At 39.8% G+C, this 12,952-nt stretch overlaps 1 protein-coding gene across 1 annotated transcript in view; it reads right to left on the reverse strand.

Moving 5' to 3' along the window:
* Window positions 1-12,941, reverse strand: part of MDN1 (midasin AAA ATPase 1) — a 105,097-nt gene extending 92,156 nt beyond the window's left edge. The window contains exons 1-6 of the mRNA XM_065059572.1: window positions 12,517-12,941; window positions 5,537-5,763; window positions 4,765-4,989; window positions 3,104-3,211; window positions 2,834-3,026; window positions 660-872 (exon numbers count right to left, since the gene is read on the reverse strand). Of these exons, the coding sequence (XP_064915644.1) occupies window positions 660-872; window positions 2,834-3,026; window positions 3,104-3,211; window positions 4,765-4,989; window positions 5,537-5,763; window positions 12,517-12,615 (1,065 nt within the window). The 5' untranslated portion in view covers window positions 12,616-12,941. The remainder of the gene's footprint in view (window positions 1-659; window positions 873-2,833; window positions 3,027-3,103; window positions 3,212-4,764; window positions 4,990-5,536; window positions 5,764-12,516) is intronic.
* Between the last annotated feature and the right edge of the window lie 11 nt (window positions 12,942-12,952).

Genomic DNA, 12,952 nt, shown 5'->3' on the forward strand with positions numbered 1-12,952 from the left:
CATGTAGCACTTCTGGTAGACACTAATCACCTTGGAAAACTAAATATAAATTGAGCCAAACAACGTAAATCAATTAAATATCAAAAAAAGTATATATATATCTGCAAATCCAGAAGAATGTGAAATTACCTTCACCTCTGGTTTTATCTCTACAGGTAGAGCTAGATCACTACTACGTGATTACAAGTGTCCTCAGCACCACAAGATGTTACTTCATCTCAGCTTTACCACAAAAAAGTGGGATCAGATTAAACTGACATTAGCTCACGTAAACCGAAATAAGTGTCCATACAACCTCCGGCACCAGCTTGAGTAATCTTGGAATAATTTTTTCTCAACACAAATAATTTTAAATTAAAAATAATACTATTCAAAAAAAAAAAAATCAATAGGGCTCTTCCGCATAGAACAACCACAATAAAACATAATTTGAATGAAACAGATACAGCACAATTATGCACAGAATTTAAAACCTACTGAAATTTAACTCTGATTTTTCTTCACATTTATTTATTCTCACCAATACTAAGATCTATACTACAGAGTTGAGCCCTCTGAGGTCTTTGGGTAAAAAGTTAAACATTATTTTATATAGAACTTCAAGTCCATGCTTTAAGTAAAAATTATGTCCGATCATCCAAATATAAAACATCAGTTACCTTACTATCAGTTTGATCCCCAAGCTGGACTTTCAAAATATGAGGCGGCTTTGCTCTTCCTGTAACTGCTGCTAAATATTCAATTAAAGAAGTTTTGCCACATCCTATTGGTCCTTCTAATAAAACAGGATTCTGATATGCTACAGCAATAGCAAGGTTTTGAAGATTTGTGAAGGCAGATTCAACCAAAACAAAATGGCTGCTGTTACTTTCCTGTTCAAACAAAATATGAGTTACTACACTGAAACTGTTACTTTTTTCCAGGTTGTACAACACAGAACAATTACAAAAGTGAGTCTGACAACTTGAAAATTTTGGCCTGCAGATCTGTCAACACATGTCAAATAAAATAAAGGATTCTAAAGCTGTATTTAATGATAGATATTAAAATATATTTCATCAAAAACCTATTATAGGTGAAACACTTAATAAAGTATTTGTACAATTTGTTCCCAAAGCGAGTTCACACCAAGTAGTCAGTACAGGCACAGTAACTATTCAATCATAACATACGCCTATCAAATACATTTTGCAATATAAGTGAAATTAAGTCACCAGAATGGATCCAAATCACAGGACAAATCAAATAGCAGTTAGATTCAGATGATGCATGTATGAACATTAACTGCTGTATTTACTTCTTTCTGCACAGGCCAAAGTATAAGATCATCAAATTCAGTGCATGAAAAAAAATATACGTAACTTCAGTAACATTTAAATTTTATCCAAAATGCAATTAATATAGTTTATTGAATGGTAATCTATCAATGCTACAGATACTTTCCAAGTATTTTAACTCTCCTACAGGCACTTCTATATAAGTGTACAGCACAAAAATTAGTGCTTTCCCGACGAAAGGCACAGAGAAAAGAAATCAGAGTACATACTGCACCGGAACGAGTGCCTGGTATTTAAGTTTGATTTTCTTTTCAGATATAGTTTCAGGTACTTCTCTGGTAACACTGCTAGTTTTCAAGAGTACCTGCTTTCCCTCACAGTTTGCTCTTACCTCTCCATCACACCTCCTCAGCTGTAACTGGAACCACCTCCCTAATGAAACTTGAACTACACTGCACACCAGATCAGTTAAATACCTGTGGCTATTCAAAAAATAAAAGTATGCTTTTTGAGGAAGTTGTCTCCTCCCTCATAGACAAAGAGTATCTTTTCAGCAATCCAGTTTACAGCATGGCCCAGTTTCAGCACAGCTGCAGCAGCAAGTCTGGCATGGGAGTAAAAATCTCCTTAAACAGCTCTACAGTTTCTACTGCTGCAATGAATTTCAAACCACACTCTCAATCCTATACATAAAGCTAGAATACAGGAAATCCAACTACAGAAGTTGGGGAGTGGGAAGAATTTGGGAGGAAATTCCTCTTTCCTTGCTTCTGCTATTCAAGAAATTCTGGATATTGGTAGTCCTCATTCTGTTCTTTGTCCTTTGTTTGTAGATGAGTGTCACAAAATCAAATAGAAATACTCAGCTAAGAGCTAAAACAGTCAAGAACAGTGGCTGCAGTTACAAAGAAGAACCCAAACAGTTCAAAATGAACACCATCTCAAGAGAAAAAAGGTTAAATACTGCTTTGCTTAAAAATGCTTATGCCTTCAATGGTCTTCCTAAAACTGTAAGGCACTGCATTCTGCATTACTTCACTCAAGTCGAGAAAACAAGTTCTTGCTCACTTCCTCTCTCCTTTTTCTGTCTTCTAGAAGAGTAAGTAGCAGCTTTGTTTTCTTTTGTTTTAAGATAAGAACTAGGAATATGTTTGGAGGAAGGCTGTTCATGAGATGTCTGTAGAGCATAAAAAAAACTATTTCATGCAGGTAAAGGCAACTGTGCCTGATCCTGGCTTTGCTCAGCTCTGGAATATCACCCTGACTTGGACTGGAAATACTACGTAAGACTGAACATTCTTTTGTAGTATATTCATAAGAACCTCTACATGAAGATAACATGAACAGCACTATTATGTCTTCATTGTGTCATTCCACTGCACAGCTTCTTTGCAGTGTCAATATTATGCAACTCTAACTTACAGCACACATCAAGAAAGCTAAAGATACACACATTACACATGGTATCTCAACACCATTTAAGCAGGAAATAAAGTCAGTTCACTGCATTTAGGAATTCTTAAAAAAAGGCACAGACTGCACCCTGGGTTACATACCTGCTCTTCACTAACAAGCTGTAGTCTAGGCAGCACGATACCACATACAGCTACTACGTTTGCAGAGAGGTCACCCGATACAATATGCCCTTGTGAATATTGAAGTTCTTTCTCCTTCTGCCAAAATGAGGAGTCTGGATTGGCCAAAACAAGGGCTTGTTCCACATTCTGCAGCTGACATTCTTCTAGCAGCCTGTGAAATCCATGTTTATTAACTCAACTGAAAGCCATCAACAAAAACAAAGAGTGCAAGATTCTAAACGTTCTTACTTTAGTCTGAAATGTATCAGCTCCTCAGCATTGAATATCTTCTTCAGGAAAGATAATTTATGCTCATCATTCATGCATGTAACCAGAGCAAGACAGTTTGAAGTATACCTAAAAATTATATTTAGAACAAAACATGTCAAAACATAGTCTTATGAAATGTACTTTGACAACTGTCAATTGCAACCCAAAATATCAAGTTTGGAAAAACAAAACATAAAGAAAACTTTCTTCACAGAAATAATTTTAGGGCTATGTGTACTATTCTTTAAGATTAGAGAAATACCTCAGAACTGAGAAAAGCAATTCTACCACGGCACACTTCATCATTTATACACCAACTAGCTAATCTTCCTCTGAAGGACTGAATGATCAACAAAAGTATAGTAAAGGAGAGCACTTTCCCAAATAAATGAAGGTAAATATATGAGACAATGAAAACTGGGTTTTCTTTGCTTGACATTTTTCTTCTCCTACTACCATTTCCCTTTCAAAATTGCTTTCCATTTAATGACATTTCTAAAATAACCCTAACACCATGAACTCAAGACTCAGTGCCAAAAGAAGCCAACAACTCCCAAGTCTTGACTTCATTACTATATAAAGCTGCCTTGCAAAAAGAGGACATTTAATACAAATCATAAAACACTTTTCATTTATTATACCCCTGTTTTTACTTTCCAAGAACAAAGCTTTCAATAAGCTTGGCAGTGGGGGAAGAAAAAGAGTTCCCAGAAGATTGATTCATGATAAAATTTAAAAGTCAGATCATTCATTTAAGATTATTAGCTGAACAGGTAAGCCAATTCCAGTCAATGAATTAGAAATTCTGTTTCTTTTTCTGAGACTATTTAAGTGTATGTCATCCTGAAGAGCTTCCTAAATGGCCAACAGATTTGTCACTACTCTTGTTTCTGCCCTTCCTAAATTATACACCTTATTTTAAAATTATGTGTTACTACCATAATTCTGAATTCATGTTTACTATTCAAGACCTTTTCTTAAATTAATAAAATACTACTAATAATACTACTACTCACTACAATACTACTACTCACATAAATAAGGTAGATTATGTGACTAGGTTGAAACCCTGCAGGCAGACACCTAACATAAAACACTTGACCAAAACCACGTGCAAAGTCTGCAACAAAGCCAATTCAGAAGCATAGCTTAAATAAGCCAAGCTTTTCAGTGGCTGAAATGTCTATACACAAGCAATAGAAAACAAACAAACAAAAAACCTCCTTAATAGCATATCAATGCAGAACAGTATAATATATTGTAATGTGAGTTGGAGTAAGAGTACATTCATGTCTACACTTTTCTAGGCTAACCTGCTAGAATGCATGCAATATACCAACAGGCTTACAGTAGAGGTGAAGTGACAAATTCACCATCTCCCATGAATTCAACTTGAATACACTGAAGTTATTTGAAAGGATTCTCCAGAACACAGCTTTAATCACAACTAAGAGCTAGCTTAAGTTTCACTCTGTGATACATGACTACAGCTTTCAAAAGATAAGTAAGAAGCACAGGTAGAGTAGATACCATCAGTACAAAAGAAGATTCTTTTCTACTTGCATGTGAACATGGTTAAATACAATTCAAGAAACAGATACATCTTTTAAATTGAGAAGATCTAGGGGTGTTTAACTTACCAACGGACTAAAGTGTCATGACTCCTTAGGAGTGGAATACACACACTCCAGTCCCATAATTCTCGGAAAACTGATTGCTCCTTTTGTAAAAATCTATAGGCTGCCTCCATGAGGTCCCGTAACTTCATTCGCCTGCGTCCATATCGGACTGTGTTTGCATCTGAGCTCTCCAGGAAAAGCCTCTGGAAAACTGGTGATGTATTCTTAAAATACCTTAAAGCAAACCTTAAGAAGAGAGAAAGAGACGGAACACAGACATCTAAGCCAGAGAAAAGGAAAATAGCCACTAACAAAAATGTCAGAACATAGGTCCTGAGACAGTGACTGATGGTATACTGAGACCTAAGGCCTATATTTGTCCATACTTGGGAAAGACAACCACTTCAGCAATTAGCTGACAACAGATACTTTTCCTTATTAGGAATCATTACTTAATTATCAAGGGGAAACAGTACTGCCTTTGAAGAAATCTCTTCGATCGCTCATTTACTGAAAAATACTGATTCGTTTAACCTTAAATGCAGAGATTTTCATTGTGAGCAAGTTTTATGCCAGCTGTTTTGCTTTTCTTTTGATCATCAAGATGAAAATAACATTAGATCTTACAACACAATTTAAATAAGCTGTGTTAATTTCTAAATCATTCAATTCAAAATGCATATTTTATTGTAGGAGACAATCCAAACTAACTTCACCTCTGTCACCAGTGAACTCTGACAAGCATTTACTCCTTACGTTCGAACATCAAACAAAAGGACATGACATTACTCACGGCAAAACATCAGGGTGGTCAGCAACCAGCTTGCTCATTGCTACACACAGCCTTTCATGCCGATCATGGTTGATTTGGCCACCAGCTTTAATGGCTTCTGCATTTCTTTCTAACAAATCCAACAAGATCGGCCGAACTTGACGGCCAATCAATAGAGTACATTCTTTATCCAGTAGTAACTGTGCTAAAGTATCGAGGATGCATTGCCGATCCTGCTGAGTCCAAATCTAGATGAATGGAAAGAAAGAACTGGTTAAATGGAAAGTGATTTGGACTTTTAGCTTCAGAACAATTCATGCAGGACTCATATTGAATTTTACAGGAACAAATCTCTCAAAAAACATAAACGAGTCCAAAATTCCCAATGGAAGTATGTACTTTACGCAGCTCTCCATATTTAAAAAACTGGGAAACATGAGTGACATGCAGAATAACACAACAGAAATTACATACAAGTCCCAAAATAGTAAATTATATTATACCAATGAAAGATAAAGCTAATAATATTAATTTTTTTTTTTTTTTTAAATTGGGTAAATGTTATAACAGTACATATTTGTTAATAGAATTCCCACTGATCTCAACAGCTTGGTCTCATGAAAACCACAAGACATTTAAGAATCCAAGTTCTAAAAACAGTTTGAGTTGCATCATGTTCACTATCTCTTAAAAAAAAAAAAAGCATTAAATCAATCATGATCACAACCTTATTTCCATATTTCTGATAGCAATTACAGTGAGCAATGTTCTAGACAAGAAGCAGCATGTATCTGCAGTTTTGAAGTTGACATTTTTCTTATTTTTATATAAAAATGGTCTTTCAGTGCAAAAGAAAATATTAGGCTTTAAAATAAAAGGAAAACATATTCACATCTGCTTGGGGGGCCAGGGGAATCAGGGAGCTAAACAAAAAAAAACGCCACATAAACAAACAAACAAACAAAACCACACACATATCTCCCCTCATATCCCCTCCAACTTTTCCAACTCTGTTACTGAAGAACAATCACCCATTTCTTGTATCTTATGTTTACACTTATCTGGTCTTTGAGTTCATGTTATTATCCAAGCATTTCTCCACTGCCATGATGTTTAGCATATAATACAGTAGAAGTAGTTTTGATTTGTGAAAAAATCAGGATTATGAATTTGCACAGTAGCAGCTTTCTTGGCAAACAGTAAATACAGTGAGGCCCTTTCCAAACAAAACAAGCACTTACTAAACTCTTACACAAATATTCAGGTACTTTCATTTTAGTAACACACGCAGCCAATTTCTGCTTCTCCTAGACACTTGTTATGCAGGTAAACCTGCTCCTGGGCCTGCAGATGGGATGGTTTCATTGTTAGAAGATAAATAAAAGCTTAGGACTGCAGAGGTCCTGCACCTTGCCTTTGAAAGGATGACCCCCTAAGGTTATACCACTGGCGACATGCTTCTTGAATACATGCATACTTCACAGTATCACAGTATGTTTGGGACTGGAAGGGACCTCAAAAGATCTTCTAGCCCAATCCCCCTGCCAGAGCAGGAACATCTAGATGAGGTCACACAGGAACATGTCCAGGTGGATTTTGATGGTCTCCAGGGAAGCAGACTCCACAACTTCCCTGGGCAGCCTGTTCCAGTGCTCCGTCACCCTCACTGAGAAGAAGTTTCTTCTCAAATTTAAGCGGAACCTCTTGTGTTCCAGCTTGATCCCGTTACCCCTTGTCCTATCATTGTTTGCCACCAAGAAGAGCCTGGCTCCATCCTCACGGCACTCACCTTTTATATACTCATAGACATTAATAAGGTCCCCCCTTAGTCTCCTCTTCTCCAAACTAAAGAGACCCAGCTCCCTCAGCCTTTCTTCATAAGGGAGATGCTCCACTCCCTTAATCATCTTGGTTGCCCTACGCTGGACTCTCTTCAACAGTTCCCTGTCCTTCTTGAACTGAGGGGCCCAGAACTGGACACAATACTCCAGATGGGGTCTCACCAGGGTGGAATAGAGGGGAAGGAGAACCTCTCTCGATCTACTAACCACCCCCCATGTAATACACCCCAGGATGCCATTGGCCTTCCTGGCCACAAGGGCACAGTGCTGGCTCATGGTCATCCTGTTGTCCATCAGGACTCCCACGTCCCTTTCCCTACACTGCTTTCTAACAGGTCATTCCCCAGCATATACTGGAACCTGGGGTTGTTCCTGCCCAGATGCAGGACTCTTACACTTTCCCTTGTTAAATTTCATCAAGTTATTCCCTGCCCAACTCTCCAACCTGTCCAGATCACACTGGATGGCAGCACAGCCTACTGACGTGTCAGCCACTCCTCCCAGCTTAGTGTCATCAACAAACTTGCTGATAGTACACTCAATTCCCTCGTCTAAATCGTTAATGAATATATTGAATAATATCGTCCCCAGTACTGACCCCTGAGGCACTCCACTAGATACTGGCCTCCAACTGGACTCCGCACCATTGACTACCACTCTCTGGCTTCTCTCCTTAAGCCAGTTTGCAACCCACCTCACTACTCTATTGTCTAGACCACACCTCCTCAATTAGCAACTAGGATGCTATGGGAGACTGTTCAAGTTCCTTGGGTCTCCTGCATTTGAAAAGATACTCATCCCATAACAGCATGTAAGAAATAGGGAAACTGCACTATATATACTACAAGCATCAAAAACATTACATTAATTGCAAGCAGTTTCTTAAATGCTTTGTGTTTATTTTTACAAAACATGGAATGTTTATCTACCTCTCATCTATAAGAACAGCATCAACAATAATTTTAAAAACGGAGCTGAAGGTTCGCATTCATCACAGGGCAAGCAAGACACTGTTCGTTAGAGGGGATCACATTTTGAGGAGCAAAATGACTGACAAGCAGTTCCAAGGCTTCTCAAAGGAACTGGAGACCAATTACACCATTAAAAAAAAAAAAAAAGGTACCACCTTTGGTCCTCAAATCAATTACATCTTTGGCTATCCAAACAAGGTGCTTAATTTATTAACCAGAGCTTTGAATACCAAATAAAAGGGAACAGTTAACAATAAAATAGTAAATAAATTAGGTGACTTACTCAGTAAAATTCTGCAGTTACATGCCTACTGTATAACAAATCCATTCCATTAGCAATTTTGTAAGAGCATGCAGTTTTTTAATCATTGTGTGTAGTATAGTACCCTTCAGACATATAAAACTGTTCAAAAATCACAGTGGCAACATTCTCATTCTACAAAGAGACCATCTGTTTGATTTCAGAGCCCTTCAGAATCTAAATCAAAAACTTTTTTGAAAAGAAGAATACTGTCAGAGGGGTTTTTTTAACTAAAGGTGGCTTTGTGAAATACCCAACTTTCTCAACCAGTAGCAAAGGACAGCTGACCTGAAAGTGTTTAATTCTGGTGTTCAAATCTGGGATAGTAAATTTTCACCCACAGTTCCAAACAGCTGCTTTAAGAAAACATCACATAAGACTGCCCCTCCAAATATAGGATATATACACACATTGTGTATTATTAATGAAAGAGACATTAAACAGAAGAACAGCTAGGAGTGAAACCTGGAGTCAAACATGATCCCAGTTGTTCCTCCGGCAGCATGTTGCACACCTCCTTCTCAAACTCACACTACATTTATTCACAATGTACAGAAATCTTTATTAAGAACTGAGTTAATCCAAAACACAAGATTACTAAGAGAAAAATCACAGCAAGGAACAATTTGCGCCTATGTGAAAGCCACAATTCTGATGGTGGCTCACAGGTGCTTCCACAGAACATGACACCATACATAGATTTAACAATGGGACATTTCTAAAGAGCAGGAGGGCATAATGGGTGCACATGGGAGATCCTTCTTCCCCTCCAACACAGAAACAAGTGTTCTTGCCTCAGTTCCCTTATACAACAGTTCTAACACTCTATGACTCTGCAGCAATCAATTTGGCAAGATGATCCAAATTAATCCATCTTTCAAAGTCTTCCACTGGGTGGGAACATTGAATAGATTTTCCACATCAGCACACTCACTAGTTTCAGGACAAGAGAAGCAACAGAAAGGTGGTGCTTGGCCTTGGGAATAGGCAAAAAGAAAACTAAGTAGGACCACACTTTTTGGCAGCTGTCCACTTCAGTAAGATAAAGCAAAACATGAGCCTGCAGTGTTCTTATAACTCACATATTTCAAGAAAAAAATTTAAAAGGCAGGAAGATATGTAGTCTCACAAGAACAAGGCAGCTTCAACTACCTGCAGAACAAGCTGTAACTTCCCACACCTCCTCCAGTACATCATATTTGATAGAGTTGGACAGACCGCTCCTTCAAGGATAGAGAGAATGTTCTCTTTGACTTTGTATCACTGTATTTATTAATATACCGTCTCCCAAAGCAAAAATAAAACCACAAAAAACCAAAACACTAGCAGCAGAAGGAGACGAGAATACACTCCAGTATGGAAGAAAAAGTGCAAGATATCTTCCTTTATTTATAATGCTACATGATGTAAAGCCTATTTCACCTATCAAATAAAAAGCTAAAGTAACATTTTAGGACAAAAACTGCCTGTCTTAGTTGCCAGGACATCAGGACATTTTTCTGACAGCCAATGAGCAGCTGTGTGAATTTGGGACAGCTAGGTCAACGTTTTTTTCCTAAATTTACTAAAAAAACCCAAAGGAATAAAGGCACTTCTCAGCATCAAATGTGAAGACTGAAGGGCTATAAATAAGAGCCTACATAGAAAAATGAAAGGCAAAATGAAGGATAACAAGCTAAACCACCAACAGAATAGAACAGAAGATCTAGAATGGCATACTTGAGATGGCCAGTTCATTTAACATGGTTCTATAGACTAAATAGAGGAAATATCCAAAAGGGGCAAGTTTTCTGATTTATGTCTTTGCACATATGCATAGTGGCACACTCAAAGGACAGAGACAAATAAGGATATTTTTGTACTAAAGTTCCATTCCTGCTAACATTTTCACCTTCACATTAATGAACCTCTCTACTGAAATTACACCATCACAGGGAGCCAAAATACACTCATTTGCACAAAATCTGCATTTGGAATTCTACACAGGAAAATGTTCTGATTCAAACAGACCTTTAGTAACATGCAGAAGCAAAAGCACATTCCAGCATTTGTGGAGCCCTACTGCTTATACAGTTTGCTTAAATTACCCACAAAATAATCAGGAAACAAGGACTGTTTTAGAGAGCTTTTCATCCAATTTTCCTCATTGAGAAGAGAGAAATTTGCTGTACCTTTGCAGAGTTAATGGTATACAAACATTCTACAGAAAAGGTTCTGTTTCTATTACATACTAAAGCACAAAGAGCAAGATCTTCCATCACCACATAAACAGTGCTTTACTATCAATCTCAAAAGACTGTTCCTTACTTAGCAGTTGAGTGCAAGTTCCATTCTATTATGGAACACTGAAGAAATAAGATGCCAGAAAGACGCAGTGAAGTTACAGAGCAAAGAGACCTCTAGGTTTCCAAAATGCATGCTTCCCAAGTTACATACAAAGCAACTGGTAGGAAACCAGGTACGATGCGTGGAGTCAGTGGTGGTTCACTGGTCAGTGGTGGTTCACTGGCAAGATAAGCCAAACATACTCCTAGATCTGTAGCTTCCAAGCTTGGAAATAGCAATTCAGTTTTCAAAAGAACATCTCATTATTCATTAATGTGCTGTTCCAGGCTCTCTGTATGTAATCACTCTTTAATAATGTACACCTAGCAAGCCTTGTAAAACTGAAGTATATCTCAAAACAGTTGCCAGAAAGGAAACGGCACAGTCTCTTTCTCAGTCTCAGATCCTGGGTCACTCACTTGTGGTTCACCACTCCATCTGTATGTTACACTACATATCCGCTTTATCCTCATCTCTATTTCTCAGCTGTGTCCTTCTCCTGAATAGCAGCTCTTCATCACTGTTTTCCCATCAATTAGCATCATCTCTCCAACACAGGAATATACATTCATGTCAATTTTACTTTGATCCTGATAGAAAAAGCCTTCTGTCTACTAACAGAGAACCTTCATCCCCAGTATGAAAGCCTTCCCCAAACATAACTAAGAGACAGTAATTCAGACCGGAAAGCAACAGTCTGAAAAAAATATAATTTAGCCTTATCATCTTCAAACAACTGGGATGTTTCCTAGATACTCAAACTGAAATATGGATTTTGAGCCCCAAAGTGCGTGCACAACTTAAGTGCTTCAAAAGCTCTATCCCGAAAAGTATTAATAATATAACATCTGATACATCGATATCCTGTTATTAGATGCCTTCAAGTATTTCAGAGATAGAAACAAGCTAGATCTCAACTCATGTAGAATACAGCTGGTGCTTTGCAAAGTTAAGGCAGACAAAAATATGAAGCCAGTGAGAATAGCACCACACTGAGATTTAAAAAATTAAGCAAATCCTAGAAAATTCAGTCCTCTACCTTTTTACCCCACAGGCTGTTTTAAGGCAATTAAAGAAGACGTGCATACAGCCAGGATAACATGCTGCAGCTAAAGGACTAGATACGATCTCAGTGCTTGCTAAACAACATGCCACCTTTGGCTATCGTGTTTTCAGAGCTACCTTAAGCGACAAGGAAGACACTGAAAATTTTAACCACGGGGCAAAATGCCTTCTCAGGAAGCGCAACAGAAGGAGTACCAGGGGACAGGAGAGAACCCACCCCGCAGGACTCCACTCGCACAACCCTGAAAGGGGCGAGGAGGGGAAAGAACCGTAACTGGGTCGCACGGAAAGCGAGCGGAGGGTTTGCTCCCATCGAGCGGCTCCGGTGCGAGGGGGCGGGAGGGGTCGCCGGGCGGGGCGGGCAGCAGACAAAGCTGCCGGGAGGAGATGGCGGCGCGGAGGGGGGAAGGCAGTGAAACGTGTCCTCTTCCCTCCGCGGGGGACGCTGCGAGACGCGCCCCAGAGGGAGGGAGGCCGTGAACCTCGCCGCTCGCTCACCTGTTTCGCCAGGAACCTGCTCAGCTCCGCACTGCTCTTCTCGTTCCTGCGCGCCACCAGCTGCAGCGGCTCCGCCAGGCAGAACCGCAGCTCCGCCATCCTCCTCCTCCTCCGCCGCCGCGGCCGCCGGAGCGCGGGCGACGCGCTGAGGGGAGCGGCGGGAGCGGGAAGAAGCCGCGCGCCCAGCCGCCGGCAGCACGGACCGCGCGGCACGTGGGGCGCGAGGCGGACGCGCAGCGGAGCCCCAGCTTCCGCTTCACTGGCAGCGTCACGCGCCCGCGACGTCGCAGGCAAAGATAAGCGCCGCCCGCCCGCCGTGACGGCGGCCGCGCCGAACTACAGCTCCCGGCATGCACCGCGCAACGCCCGCGGGTCAGCTGGCGCCCATTGCCTGCCGGGAGTTGTAGTCTCTCCGAGGTCCCAGCCAACGGCCACA

This window comes from Columba livia, chromosome 3 (assembly GCF_036013475.1).
Source record: "Columba livia isolate bColLiv1 breed racing homer chromosome 3, bColLiv1.pat.W.v2, whole genome shotgun sequence".
Lineage (NCBI taxonomy): Eukaryota > Metazoa > Chordata > Aves > Columbiformes > Columbidae > Columba > Columba livia.